At 46.3% G+C, this 15196-nt stretch overlaps 1 protein-coding gene across 5 annotated transcripts in view; it reads right to left on the minus strand.

Annotated features, from left to right (window-relative positions):
* Positions 1–15196, minus strand: part of PCBP3 (poly(rC) binding protein 3) — a 273796-nt gene that overhangs the window by 61167 nt on the left and 197433 nt on the right. For all 5 annotated transcript variants that reach the window (XM_053565887.1, XM_053565886.1, XM_053565888.1 and 2 more), the window contains one exon: positions 7672–7807. In XM_053565887.1, the coding sequence (XP_053421862.1) occupies positions 7672–7681 (10 nt within the window). In that variant the 5' untranslated portion in view covers positions 7682–7807. The remainder of the gene's footprint in view (positions 1–7671; positions 7808–15196) is intronic.

The raw sequence follows: 15196 nt of genomic DNA on the forward strand, positions 1-15196 counted from the left end.
TGGCGGGTTCGAACCAAGCCTGGGATTGCTAAACAACAATAACAACTCCAACAAAAAAATAGCCAGGTATTATGGTAGGCGCCTTTAGTCCCAGCTACTTGGGAGGCTGAGGCAAGAGAATCGCTTAAGCCCAAGAGTTTGAGGTTGCTGTGAGCTATGACACGATGGCACTCTACTAAGGGCAACAAAGTGAGACTCTGTACCCCCGCCCAAAAACAAATTATTTTGGCTTTGCTATTTCATTTGAAGTCAAACGACTTCCACAATTATTATTACTTGTATTAATCATATATTACTCTATTTAAGAGTATCATGTTTGTGAGAAATAAAATTCAAAACTGGATAAAAAAAGAAATATATTCTGTGTTCATGAATTGGAAGACTTAATACTGTTAAGATGTCAATGTCACAAAAATCTATCTACAGATTTAATGTAATCTCTACCAAAATCCAAATTACATTTCTTGCAGAAGTAGAAAATCCATCTTAAAACTATAAAACAGACATTCTAAAACATACAATCTCAAGGGAACTCAAATAGCCAAAATGATCTTGATAAAGAAGAACATAGCTGGAGAACTCACATTTCCTGGCTTCAGAACTTATTAAAAAGCAACAGTGATCAAAGCAGTTTGGCACTGGCATTGAGGGACAGAATTGAGAGCTCAGAAACAAATCTTTGTCTACATTGTGTCTAATGACTTTTAACAAGAGCACCAAGAACATCCAATAAGGAAAGGACAGCCCTTGCTGTGAAACTGGATTCTGCAAAAGAAGGAAGCTGTGCCCTTATCTGTCTCCACATATGCAAAGCAAATTACTGAAATGTGTCAGACATTTGAATTGCTAAGGCTATATAACTCTCCACAAATCATAGGATGGAAGCTTCATGATTTTGGATTCAGTAATAATCTCTTAAATATTAAGAGACACCAAAGCACTAAGCAAGTTAAAAAAGACATATTGGAGTAAATAAAAGTTTGAAACTTCTATGTGTCAAAGGATACAAGCAACAGAGTGAACAGGCAACCTTTGGCGTGGAAAAATAACTGCAAATCATATATCTGATAAGGGTAAATCCAGATCATATAAAGAGCTGTTATAACTCAACAACACAAAAAACAAACAGCCAAAGGACCTGAATACACATTTCTACATAAAAGACAAAAATAGCCTAAAGGCACCTGAAAAGATGACCAAAAAACTTTTGACTTACAGATCAAAAGGACAATGACATAACTGCTTTATAATACCCATTAGGACAGCTGTGATAACAAAACACCAAACAACAACAACAACAAAAAACAAGTGTTGGCGAGGAAGTGGAGCAATTAAAACCCTTGTGCGCTGTTAGTGGACGGTAAAATGGTACACTGACTCCTCAAAAAACTACAAAGAGAATCATGGAGCAATTCTACCTCCAGTTGTTCCCAAAATGTCGAGAGCAGGGTCTCAAAGACACACAAGTGTCATGTTCATGGTGGCATTATTTATAAGAGCCAAGAGGTGCAAGCAACCCAAGTGATGTGACAGATGAGGGGATAAACTAAATGTGGCCCACACATACAACGGGATATTATTCAGGTTTAAAAGGTAAGGAAATTGACAATGTGCTCCACTGTGGATGAAGCTTGAGCACATTCAGCTAAGTGAAACAAGCCAGTCATGAGAGACAAAGCCTGGAATGATTTCCTTTGCATGAGGACCCCAGACATCAGATTCACAGAGACAGGGGAGTGTTGGGTGCGGGGGAGGGGTGGGAAGGGGCTGGGAAGTTAGTTTCATGGAGACGGTTTTCATTTTTACAACACAGAAAGAGTTGTGCGAATGGATGGTGGTGTTTGCACAACAATGTGGATGTACTTAGTGCCACGGTTTGCTTGAAAATGGTTAAGGTAAATTCTATGTTATGCATATTCTACCACAATTAAAAATGCAAATAAATTTTTAAAGGCTTTGTGGTAGCTTGTACACATAGGGCAGGGTGTGAAGAGTCTTGTTGAGCTCTGGGAGTCCTGGGCCTAGGTCCTGTGCTGAGCAGGTCACACACCTCTGGGCCCTTGCTCACTGGCCACACAGCCTTTGCTGTCTCTCCCAGACACAGTTCAAAAGAATGGCTTTTGGGGTGGCATCTGTGGCTCAAAGGAGTAGGGTGTTGGCCCCATATGCCGGAGGTGGCAGGTTCAAACCCAGCCCTGGCCAAAAACTGCAAAAAAAAAAAAAAAAAAGAATGGCTTTTGTTTGGTTTTCTCTGCTTTTTTCCTTTATTTTTACTTTTTTTTTTTTTTAATCTTTTTTCTTCTTAACTTCATCCAAAGAGGGCTGAGATGCAGAGTCCTCCCAATTTGTTTAAGGGCCAGCAGCTTCTGGCTACCTGGGAGGCCTCTGGAGCTATTTGCTCACCCTTCTGCTCTCTTACTCTTAACATCCACCTGTAGGACCACCAACCGGGAGAGACTACATCACAGTGCATGCTCTTATCACGTTCTTCAAAACCCAAGTGCATTTATTTCTCTATGCCTAAACAATTGTTAAACATCACTAAGATATCTCAAGTTCTTCCTCCAGTATATCTGTGTGCACGTAGGCCACAGCTGCAGGGCACACTTCCCCCATATTTCCTGCTTTCACTCTTCTAGGAGCAGACACTGAGGTCCCCTCCCATCCCCACATCCACAGAATGCAACAGGGAACATATGTGTATCTGCTATATGATCCCACAGGGATCTCAGCACCACAGAGATGCTAGGCCACAGGGGTCACTGCATCCTTGGTGTGGTCACCGGGAAGCCCTGCAGCTTCCCAGCAGCACTCAAGGTCCACATGTCTGCAAGCTTCCACCGATACTTGGCACAACTCCAGCTTTCTAATTTTCGCAGTCTAATTAGTATGAGGTGGTAAAGCATCATTTATTTTGCATTTCTCTGACTAGAAATGAGTTTATGCATCTCTTCATTGGTCTTATGTATTTTCTCTTCTCTATCTCTAAACTATCTTTCAAAGCCTTTGCCCATTTCTCTATAAAAGTTATAGAATATTAGTTGATGGTTACATAGTTTTAGTTTCCTATTACTGATGTTACCAACTGCCATAAATTTAGTGGCCTATACCAGTACACATTTACCACTTTGCTGTTCTGGAAATCATAGGTCTGACAGGGCTCACTGGACTAAAGTCCCAGTACCCACAGAACTCTGCCCCTTCCGGAGGCAGCCACATTCCTGTTCACAGCCCTCCTGCACCTGCAGTGCCAGTAGCCTACCTCTTTCTTTAAGGTTTATTTTGTTTATAACCAACACCGAATAATTACGTATACTTAAGAGATACAGCATGATGTACATAAGTAGCCATTGTATAATAATCAAATAAGGATAATCAGCATCTCTATCACTTTAAACATTTCTCATTTCTTTGTGATGGTAACATTCAAAATCCTCTTCCAGCTATCTTGAAATACACAAGACATTATTATTATTTTGATACACAATCATGTGTGTATCACGTCATTATTTGAAATACACAAAAATCAAGAAACATAATCCTCCAGCAGAAACAAATGAAGCCATCCCAGCAACACTAATAAGCTGAGTAAGTTGAATCAGAAAGAACACTATCAACTGTGTTTCTTGGAAGTACCATAAGGGATCATAACAGTCTGTCCCCAAACTGTCCCAGTGACCCACGTATTACTAGCACTGCATCCGAACACTAGCACTTAACTCTTCCTGACTCTGTGACCACTGTTCTACCCTCTACTCGTATGGGATCAACCTTCTGAGATGCCACATGGCAGTGAGCTCAGATGGTATGTGGTTTATTGCACTTAATGCAACACCCTCTGGGTGTATCCGTGCTGCTGAGAATGTCAGGATTTCATTCTGTTTTAGGGTTGAGCAGTAGTACACTGTGAGTGTGTGTGGGTGTGGAAGTGTATATTTTCAATGGGTATTTTGACTTCTCCATCGTGGCTACTGTGACTACCACTGCAATAAACACTGGGTGCAGGGGCAACTCTTGCAATTACACAGCCTTGCCCCCAGGAATATCTTACCTAGAGGTCAAACTCATTAGTAACATTAATGCCATCCGCAGCCTTGCCATGTAAGAGACATGCCCCCAGGTTCCAGGCATCAGGACATAGCCTCTTCGGAGGCTGCTATTCTGCTCACCTCAGCGTTATTTCAGGCTCATTTAAAGGAGTTCTACCTATGTTACAGATATTGCCACTTTATTGAGTTCAGACTTCACATGCATGTCTTCTTTCTCTTTGTTTGGTATTTTTTTACCTTTATCTATGGAATTCTTCTTCAAAGTCTTGAATTTGGTATAATAGAATTTACCAAATTTTTGTTTTATAATGGTATTTTTTTTTGATACAGGGTCTCACTATGTCCCCCAGACTGGAGTGCAGTGGCAAATCATAGCTCACCACAGTCCCAAACTCCTGGCCTCAAGTGATCCTCCTACCTTAGCTTCCAGGGTAGCTGGGATTACAGGTGGCACTGATACCAATTCCCCCTCTCAGGACTGGACAGGGATTACCCATTGTCTAGGCTCAGGTGAGCTTAGAAATCAGACCTCCATTTCCAGGCACAAACAGGCTGCCTTTTCCAGGCCACACCATCTGGGCTCTAATAAGATCATGAACAAGGCAACCTGAGACCTTTTTTGGGTGGTTCCACCTTGAGGAGGGAGCACACACCCCAATTCCTTCCTTGAGACAAAAACTGCAAAGACTTAATAACCTTGCCCAAGGAGAGGGACTGCATTCAACTTACCAAATCCTAGACAAAATGTAATTGTCCAGACAATGTATACTCCTAGACAAAGGAACCAAGGGAGAGGAACTTCCAACTTGAGTCTTCCCCTTTGCCAGAAGCTCTGGTGCTTTTTACTCCTTCTGTATTCTTTTCTGCCTAATAAAATCTTATCTTAGCACTGATCTGCGGTCTGTGGGTTTATTCTTCCAATCCCCGAGACCAAGGACCTACTGAAGAAGAAATTTCGGTAATAGCGCTGTGGGTTCAGGAGGTTCTGTGTGGGTGGTGCTGTGAGTTTAGGAGGTTCTGTGAGTGGCGCTGTGAGTTCAGGAGGTTCTGTGAGTGGCGCTGTGAGTTCAGGAGGGTCTGTGTGTGGCGCTGTGAGTTCAGGAGGTTCTGTGAGTGGCGCTGTGAGTTCAGGAGGTTCTGTGAGTGGCGCTGTGAGTTCAGGAGGTTCTGTGAGTGGCGCTGTGAGTTCAGGAGGTTCTGTGTGTGGCGCTGTGAGTTCAGGAGGTTCTGTGAGTTCAGGAGGTTCTGTGAGTGGCGCTGTGAGTTCAGGAGGTTCTGTGAGTGGCGCTGTGAGTTCAGGAGGTTCTGTGAGTGGCGCTGTGAGTTCAGGAGGTTCTGTGAGTGTGGCGCTGTGGGTTCAGGAGGTTCTGTGTGTGTGGCGCTGTGGGTTCAGGAGGTTCTGTGTGTGTGGAGCTCTAAGTTCAGGAGGTTCTTCATTGAATAAGTTATCATGTCACTTTTTTCTATTAATATATTAAAGTTAATTAAAGTAGTTCATGCTTAACCAACCTTGAAATCATCTGATATATCCTATTAGATCACAATGATTAGATTTGTTTCAAATGTACCTGTGAAACTAGTAAAGTCAATTTTTAAGTACAATTACTAACAACACGGGCCTATTCTTTTTTTCTCCCTAATTACTCTTATGTGGTATTAAGAATCTGTAAAGCACTCACTTTCTGGAACAGTCTGTATATATTAAACATCTAGCATCCTTTAAATTCAGATATAATTTACCCATAAAACTGGGTATGTATGTATGTGAGGGTGGTGGTCCCTGTGGCTCAAAGGAGAAGGGTGCTGGCCCCATATACCGGACGTGGAGGGTGCAAACCCAGCCCTGGTCAAAAACTGAAAAAAACCCAAACTCTGTGTATGTGAGAACTTGTTTAGATGTGAGGACTTTGATCATCACCTGAATGTCTTCCACACTTACTGGTCTACTCAAGTTCTCTATTTCTTCTTGGGTCTACTTTGGCACTCGATATGCTCCTGGAAGTGACCAGGGTCAGCTGCTTCCAATGTGCTACTGCACAGTCCTCACTGTGCTCTAACCTCTCTTCTCAGTTGGACCTACAGTACTACTTGTTGTTTCTTGTTCCATCACCAGGGTCACCCCTCAGTTTTCTTTAATCTGTCTTACCAGAAATCTATTGACTCTAAAAGGCGGCGTTTAGCTCTGTTGCTCTCCTACTTCCCCGTGCCCTACTTCACTGACTTACGCTCTTCACTTTACTGTCTCCTGCCTTGCTGGCTCCTCAGACTAACACCTTTGGTCTTTTTCCAACCTCTTGGGTTGGTTTATCTCAGCACTAAAAATTTTTACATTTTTTTTTGCAGTTTTTGGCCGGGGCTGGGTTTGAACCCGCCACCTCTGGCATATGGGGCCGGCGCCCTACTCCTCTGAGCCACAGGCGCCGCCCAGCACTAGAAATTTTCCATGATTCTGAGCATGAGTGTTTAGTTATAGATGTCCAGGGCAATGCATGTCAGACATGTGCTGCCCTGATGATCAGCACACTCTCACGAGTTCACTTCTAGAGTAAGCTGTAGACATGCCTTCCCTTCAGTGTGGGCTCCTCCCCTTCAGTGTGGGCTCCTCCCCTTCAGTGTGAGCTCCTCCCCTTCAGTGTGGGCTCCTCCCCTTCAGCGTGGGCTCCTATCCTTCAGTGTGGGCTCCTCCCCTTCAGTGTGGGCTCCTCACCTTCAGTGTGGGTTCCTCCCCTTCAGTGTGAGCTCCTCCCCTTCACTGTGGGCTCCTCCCCTTCAGTGTGGGCTCCTCACCTTTTGTGTGAGCTCCTCACCTTCAGTGTGGGCTCCTCCCCTTCAGTGTGGGCTCCTATCCTTCAGTGTGGGCTCCTATCCTTCAGTGTGGGCTCCTCACCTTCAGTGTGGGCTCTTCCCCTTCAGTGTGGGCTCCTCCCCTTCAGTGTGGGCTCCTCCCCTTCAGTGTGAGCTCCTCCCCTTTAGTGTGAGCTCCTCACCTTCAGTGTGGGCTCCTGGTGCAGCCGGCCTGTGTGCTGCACGGCTGTGCTCCAGGCAGCTGAACTTCCCTGGGGCCCCTGTAGTCTTGTCAATGTTCTCTGTTGCTTAAAAAGGAATTCGTAGAGATCAAAAGACACCTAACAGTGCCAATGTATTATGTTGTTTAAGACATTAATATTTCATTTTACCTATTTCCTGGAGTGGGGCATTAAAATCACCAAATACAACTTTTCATTCCCCACCTTTCCCCAAGTTTACACAGCAGCTCAACAACAGGCACCAAGGTCCACGGGGCATGTGTCCCAGGCTGCCTAAGGGCACGCCTATTGGCGGCTGACCCCAGGCCCTCATTACCCACTGTTTCCAAACACCCCAAGACCTCCTGTAGCCCACCCAGACTTTTTGTCCTTCTTGGGCTCACCAGGGTTGACTCCAGGGACAGGCCCAGTTGTTTACCTACAACATGTTCAGAGCTATCACAAACAGGAGTCCCTGATTTCCCAAAGTCACACGAAAGAGCCTTTAGGGAACCTCCCAGACTAACCCAGGGGAAATGCAGTGTTGTGCCACTTCCAACACATTTCTGTTTATAGTAAACAAACCAGCAAGGGGAAGAGAGTCTGCAGTGACGCACCTTCTCCCATAGGTGGGCTGTACGGTCAGAGCAGATCCATAGGCTGCAGTGGTTCAGACCAGCCGTAGCTCAGAGCATCGTAATAACCAGAATTGGCGACTCACAGAGGACAGGCTTTTGTCGTGGGGCCACCTACCTGGAACACAAAAGCACAGGCTACATGAGTTTACACATGGGCACCCTGTCCATCAGAATCAGCTTCAGCAGAATCTCCCCATGTGTTCAAAGAGCAGTAGCAGCTTTTCAGTTCCCAGCACATGGCACTGATTAGGGGACAGGGCAGCACGGGCATGGCCATTCTGCACGCTGCGGGGCCCAAATGAGCTTACACCTCCCACTTCTGGGCTTCCACTATGTAAATGGGAAGTCTAAATAAAAGTTTTAGGTGAAATTGTGTAAGTTTTTAACTTAAAATATTTAGAATATTTTCTTGTACACATACAAGATTTTGAAGGACTATGTATTAAATTACATGTTAATTTACATACACTGCTGGTTTTCTAATTTTAGTAAAGTTAAGTACATTCAGTCCCTCCAACCTTAGCTGTAGCTCTGTCCCTTGGGGCTGCCCTCTAGCCAGCGAGGGCTGCTCCAGAGCCACTTTTGCTGAGGTCAGAGGTTCTGCCTTTTTGTTTATGAATTCATATTTAGGGCCACAGCCTAGTAACAATTGCCTATCTTCATAATATTATCCTCTTTGCCATAGTTTTCAAATCTATTCTGCAGGTACATTTATGATCTTCCTGAGTTATGCTCTGGACGTCTTAGAACTGCAACATCTCATGTTTGCAGTGTGAGACATCACAGCACCAAAAATAAGGGGAAGTCTTGGGAAATGCTTCTGCCTTTCTGTGGGTCCATTAGGTAACCAAACCAACGTAGGCAAATATCAACAGCACTGACCCAGGTTGTTTACAGTGAATGCATCTTACCCATGTAACACTTTGTGGGTCAAAATGAATGAGTGAGAAAACACCAGACGTAAGCAGGCCCTATGGGAGAACTCCAGGAAGAGCCCCCAGTTCACCAGGTGTAGCTGGAAGACGCACAGCCTGTTGCTGACTGAGGACCATCACACAATGAGTGGAGTGCATTCAGCCTGGGCTGCCCAGCAGATGGCAGAGGGTGGTGCCATTCTGTGCTCAGACCCACACTCCCCACCACCACAACACCTGTGGGGCCCAGGGCAGCATGGGCTGTGCCTACAGCCAGGTGTGGGGCTGCCCCACCAGCCAATTGCTTGTAAACACCATGTGTGATGCTCATGGAATGACGAAATTGTCCACTGAGGTAAACTGATGAACGTTAGGTCTTACACTAGGGAAACAGCCACAGAGAACCAGCAGGTTGGCCCTGGAGCCTCCACCAGAACTGAGGCAGGAAGAGAGTGGTGGGGTCTGGGTAGAGGCAGAATACAGAAAGGGTCAATCCCAAGAACAGAAGATTCCATGAAAAAGGCAAGTACTGAGGAAGGATTTGATTTCCTGGGTGAGAGCACTAAAAGCTGGAAAATCAAAGGGAAGGCTCAACACCATAAGAGGCCCAAGATGACCCAGGGCAGTGGTTCTGGTAGAGGACAGGCAGGAGGACAGACGTATCCTGGGGCAGTGGTTCTGGTAGAGGACAGGCAGGAGGACAGAGGTGACCTGGGGCAGTGGTTCTGGTAGAGGACAGGCAGGAGGACAGAGATATCCTGGGGTGAGGCAGTGGTTCTGGTAGAGGACAGGCACGAGGACAGAGGTGACCTGGGGCGGTGGTTCTGGTAGAGGACAGGCAGGAGGACAGAGGTGACCTGGAGCGGTGGTTCTGGTAGAGGACACACAGGAGGACAGAGGTATCCTGGGGTGGGGCAGTGGTTCTGGTAGAGGACAGAGGTGACCTGGAGCGGTGGTTCTGGTAGAGGACAGGCAGGAGGACAGAGGTGTCCTGGGGCGTTGGTTCTGGTAGAGGACAGGCAGGAGGACAGAGGTGTCCTGGGGCGGTGGTTCTGGTAGAGGACAGGCAGGAGGACAGAGGTGTCCTGGGGCGATGGTTCTGGTAGAGGACAGACAGGAGGACAGAGGTGTCCTGGGGCGGTGGTTCTAGTAGAGGACAGGCAGGAGGACAGAGGTGTCCTGGGGCGGTGGTTCTGGTAGAGGACAAGCAGGAGGACAGAGGTGACCTGGGGCAGTGGTTCTGGTAGAGGATAGGCAGGAGGACAGAGGTGTCCTGGGGCGGTGGTTCTGGTAGAGGACAGGCAGGAGGACAGAGGTGTCCTGGGGTGGGGCAGTGGTTCTGGTAGAGGACAGACAGGAGGACAAAGGTGACCTGGGGCGGTGGTTCTGGTAGAGGACAGACAGGAGGACAGAGGTGTCCTGGGGCGGTGGTTCTGGTAGAGGACAGGCAGGAGGACAGAGGTGACCTGGGGCGGTGGTTCTGGTAGAGGACAGACAGGAGGACAGAGATGTCCTGGGGCGGGGCAGTGGTTCTGGTAGAGGACAGGCAGGAGGACAGAGGTGTCCTGGGGCGGGGCAGTGGTTCTGTTAAAGGACAGGCAGGAGGACAGAGGTGTCCTGGGGCGGGGCAGTGGTTCTGTTAAAGGACAGCCAGGAGGACAGAGGTGTCCTGGGGCGGTGGTTCTGGTAGAGGACAGACAGGAGGACAGAGGTGTCCTGGGGCGGTGGTTCTGGTAGAGGACAGGCAGGAGGACAGAGGTGTCCTGGGGCGGTGGTTCTGGTAGAGGACAAGCAGGAGGACAGAGGTGTCCTGGGGCAGTGGTTCTGGTAGAGGATAGGCAGGAGGACAGAGGTGTCCTGGGGCGGGGCAGTGGTTCTGGTAGAGGACAGAGATGACCTGGAGCGGTGGTTCTGGTAGAGGACAGACAGGAGGACAGAGGTGATCTGGGGCGGTGGTTCTGGTAGAGGACAGACAGGAGGACAGAGGTGTCTTGGGGCGGTGGTTCTGGTAGAGGACAGGCAGGAGGACAGAGGTGACCTGGGGCAGTGGTTCTGGTAGAGGACACACAGGAGGACAGAGGTGACCTGGGGCGGTGGTTCTGGTAGAGGACACACAGGAGGACAAAGGTGACCTGGGGCGGTGGTTCTGGTAGAGGACAGGCAGGAGGACAGAGGTGGTGATTTAAGGGCATTGATACCTGGAGAAAAGAGAGATTTGGGGAAGGAGGAGGCACATCTGGGAATGTTGAGATGAAAGGGAAAGACTGGAGATTAAGTTTTCTATAGAAGTAAGAGAATATCAAAGTATCAGAAGAGACTGATTTAGGTCTACTCCTAAAATCCCATTCATTTTTTGAAAAATCACATTTTGCTGACAAACAGAAGAGAATGCTCATGGACAAGAGCCTGGTCAGCTGCTCAGGTCCTCAACACATCCCTTTCAGTTAGAAACACCTGTTATTGCTAGTTCAGGAAACATCTTAGAACTCTAAAATGAACAGGAAAAAAAGCATGCAAAATCTCTTTGGATAAAGGATCTTCTCAAAGTAGCAGACCTTCTCTGAAGTCCACTTTGGTTCTGTGTGAAGGACAGAGAAAGTGAAAACTAAAATGTGTTCAGATGGTGCAATCTGCCAGCCACACAGTAGAGGGAGCTCCAGCACAGCCCCCAGCACAACTCAGAACATTACAACAAGGTACAGATATGAGCACAGCAAAAAATGAATACCTTAAACTATCCAGAATTCAAATGGACCACTGAACCAACGTGGTTGGTATGAATGAGAGTAAAAAGAAAGATAAAATTAGCCTAGAAATAAAGACCCTAGTCAAAGAGAATAAATTCAACTAGATGTGTAAGGGACTAAAACACATGAAGAGAAAACGAAACAAATCAAGAGGCTAAAAATGGTCAAAGAAGAAACAGATAAATACAGAACACAGACCAAAGGAGAGCCAAGGAATACACACTGGCATTTCCAAAAAGAAAAGCGAAGTTATAAAACATGTACATCCCAGAAGTATTGTCAGGAAAGAAGTCTATGAATTGAAAAAGCTTACAACGTCCCTGAACAAACTACCAGAAAGATCACCCTAGGCACACCCACAATTTATTAAGACTTCTTAGAGAACATTTGAGGGCTCCAGGCACCAAACCCGAACCACTGATAAAGGAAAGAAGTCCTACTGGTGTCATATTTTCTTACAGCAAAGTACAAAATCAGTGAAGAGTGGAGTATTATTTTCATAAACTCAAGTTCATGACCAAAGGATCTTATGTCAGCCAAATTGTCCTTCAAAATTAAAGCTATAGAAAAATAGTTTTGAATATCCAAGAACTCACTGAATGCAGTGCTTACAAGCCTTTCATGAGATCCTACTAAAAGATAATCTCCTGCAAACCAAGAGATAACTAAGAAATGTGGCATAAACAAAAATGAGTTTTTGTTTGTCAAAGACTAAAATAAAAAGTGATAAAAAGGATAGGGAAGTAGCGTGAAAGTATTTTTTGCAGAGGATGCGGTTCTGAAAAGGAAAAATACAGTAAACAAGTCAGAGGTAGAGGAATGGGAAGATGGGTGTGGGAGAGCTCTTCCAGGGTGCAGGCCGGGGCTGGGGAAGGAGGCCCACACAGAGCCGGCAGCCACACAGACATGCACCACCAAGGCAACCACAGAATGAAAGTACAGACCCACCTGGGTGCCCAAAGAATTAAAAAAAGAAAGCAAAAATGACGGACAACATTGACAAAATAAAAAGATACACAACGTACGTGTACATTAAATACCGGAACAAATTATATGGCAGTTGGGATTTAACATATCAGTTATATCAATAAAAAAATGAATGTAAACAAGTTTCAGACCGACTCACAAAACCAACTCTGCCTGATACAAGAGACACAATTGCCAAGTGATTAAAAAAGGCCAAATATCAAGGAACAGGCAGACGTGCACTGGGCAGCTACACAGGCTGGAAAGCAGGAGCTGCAATGTGCATGTCTGATGGGGTACGAGCCAGGCCAGATGGGATTCTGGAACCCACAGGACTCAGCTCACAGTGAAGAACAACATGAGCCCCAAACACAGAGGCTGGCTTAGTAAAGCAGAAACGCAGGTGCTAGAAAAAGGAATAGAAACACACCATCAGTCCAAAGCAAGCTAAGGGGTAACAAGTAAGTAAACGCAAAAGAGAGTGGGTAACACAGCCAGACATTAGGTACACACACGTCAGACTTTATGTGCCAATAATAAAGAACAGACTTTCCTCTTAAACATACTTGAAATATGTGCGACCAAGCCTAGCTTATGTCAGAGCACACAGAAGATCTCAGATGACAGTCTGGGTAACAAGGCAAGACCAAAAATCAATAGACTTTAACGAAAGGCTCTTCCACTGGTCACTTACATAGTTTTAGAAACATACACAGGGAGCCTGCTCATGAAACATATTCCCGTGGCATATATATTCCTGATCCCACTAAGCTCCCAGGAGCACCATGAGACCAGAGAGCGAGACCATGGCAGACATCACAGAAGTGATGACTCACTTCTTCCAGCCACGCCAACACGCCTCTGGGAGCATGAGAGTACCGCCTGTGGAGGTGGACATGAGGATGAGGAGAGCCCCAGCAAGGAGATGCTCTGCTCCTTCCCAGTGGGAGACAGAAGACAAGTGGGTACAAGAGCCCCTCTCCTCCACTCTGTGGCCTGCCCTGCCCAGCAGCCCAGACAGCAGTGACAGAAGCAGTGGTTTCTAGCATCTTGCAGAACAGGCTGCCATAGCAGATCAGCTTCAAAGGCCAGGGCCTCCACAAATGTCACACTCTCTCCTGGGCACATTCAACTGTCAACCACACAGTGCACACACACATGCACACACACGGCATGTGGGTACGTAAGCAGCTCACACTGTTATCATGGCTCTTAACAAATGGCGTGGGCTTCTCCAGAAGCTTTGGGACATCATAAGACCAGGAGGCAAAGTGCTGTCCTGCTGCAGCTGCTGGGGTCCTCCCCTCTAATCTCAGGCAGGCCCTCGGGCAGCTGCTGCAGGTGACAACCATGACAATTGTCATGGGGCCTTACGGTGGGAGGCCGGCTAAGAAGAGTGAAGGGCATGGGAAGGCTGGACTGCTGATCCCCTGGCTAGGTGGGCTCCTCAGGAACACAAGTATGGAAGTTTGATGAGTCTTCAAGCTGATCCCTTAAATCTCTGTAGCACCCAGTGGGAAAAAGTCTAAGAATTCATAAAAGAAAGGCTCTGCTTGACACAAAATTTTATTCGGCTTTAGTTAAAGCAAAAACCATACACACAAACATGCACATGAGAAGACTTCGCAAAGTTCGTAGAAAAACACAATTAAAAGATAAAAATTTAAAGTATTAACTTTATTCCTCAACAAAAGCTCCATCAAGGCCAAGACACTGGGTGTGTTTGGACACCAGCCACTGCATCCCTGCCTGCAGAACTGAGGTGGGGACCTGGCCTTGCCCGTGCAGTCTTCCTCATATTGTGAACAGAAGAAAAATGGGTGTCCTTATAGAGCTTTTATGAGTAGAAAATGAAAAGAAGCCAAAAGGAGCCAAATCAGGACTGAGTGGCAGCAGGAGCATGGCTGTGGTGGACAGGACCCTCTGGAGAAGCTTCCCGGTGTTACCCTGCTAGAGCTTTGGTTGGCCTTCTCCAAATAAGCTCCTAATAGCAGATGTTATCATTCTTTGGCCCTCCAGAAAGTCGACCCCCAAAATACTTTGAGCATCCCAGAAACTGTTGCTGTGACCTTTGCTCTTCATTGGTCCACTTTGGCCATGACTGGACACATTCACACCCAGCAGCCATCCCTTTGTGCTGCGTCTTTAGGATCACATCGGGGAAGCCACGTTTTCACTCCTGTTACAAGCTCCAAAGACCTTGGTCCCATGTGTTTGTGCCCTTGTCTGCAGATGGCCTGGTGCCATCCTGGAGAGAGACCAGCCTCCGTTATTCCATCACAACCATGTGAGCTGAGCCGGTTGGGATGTCCGTGGTAATGGCTACTGTCGTGCTGTTGACTGTCAGTCCCCTTCAGTTAGGGCAGGAACAAGGTGAGTTTTGTCCTCACAAACGGATGTGGATGGTGCCACCGTGGGCTTCATCTTCAACATCATCTTGTCCCTTCTTAAAATGAATTGTTGGTTTATGAACCACTGATTTCTTTAAGACACCAATGTTTTGTAAAGCGTCAGTGATATCACCATTTTTCCACCCAAGCTTCCTATTCTTGCTTCAATTTTAGCAGAATTCATGTTGCTCTGATGGGGGGGTCTTTTCAAAACGACACCTTAGCCTTCTTAGTGCCTCAAACTAGATTCTGTACAGAAAATGTTATAACGAGTCTGTTAATAATAAATGTTATAACAAACAACAATTTTATTTTGCTACAAAAGTTGAAATCCATGCATAGTCTTTTCATAATATGTATTTTCTATGATCTTTTTGAAGACGACCTGTTTGTATCCGGCGGCGGCAGGGGAGGGTGTTATTTATCTATCAACTCAGACCTAGCCTTCTTAGGAATTTATCTGGAGAGGAAGTTTGTACCCTAACTT

This window comes from Nycticebus coucang, chromosome 16 (genome assembly GCF_027406575.1).
Source record: "Nycticebus coucang isolate mNycCou1 chromosome 16, mNycCou1.pri, whole genome shotgun sequence".
Taxonomy (NCBI): domain Eukaryota; kingdom Metazoa; phylum Chordata; class Mammalia; order Primates; family Lorisidae; genus Nycticebus; species Nycticebus coucang.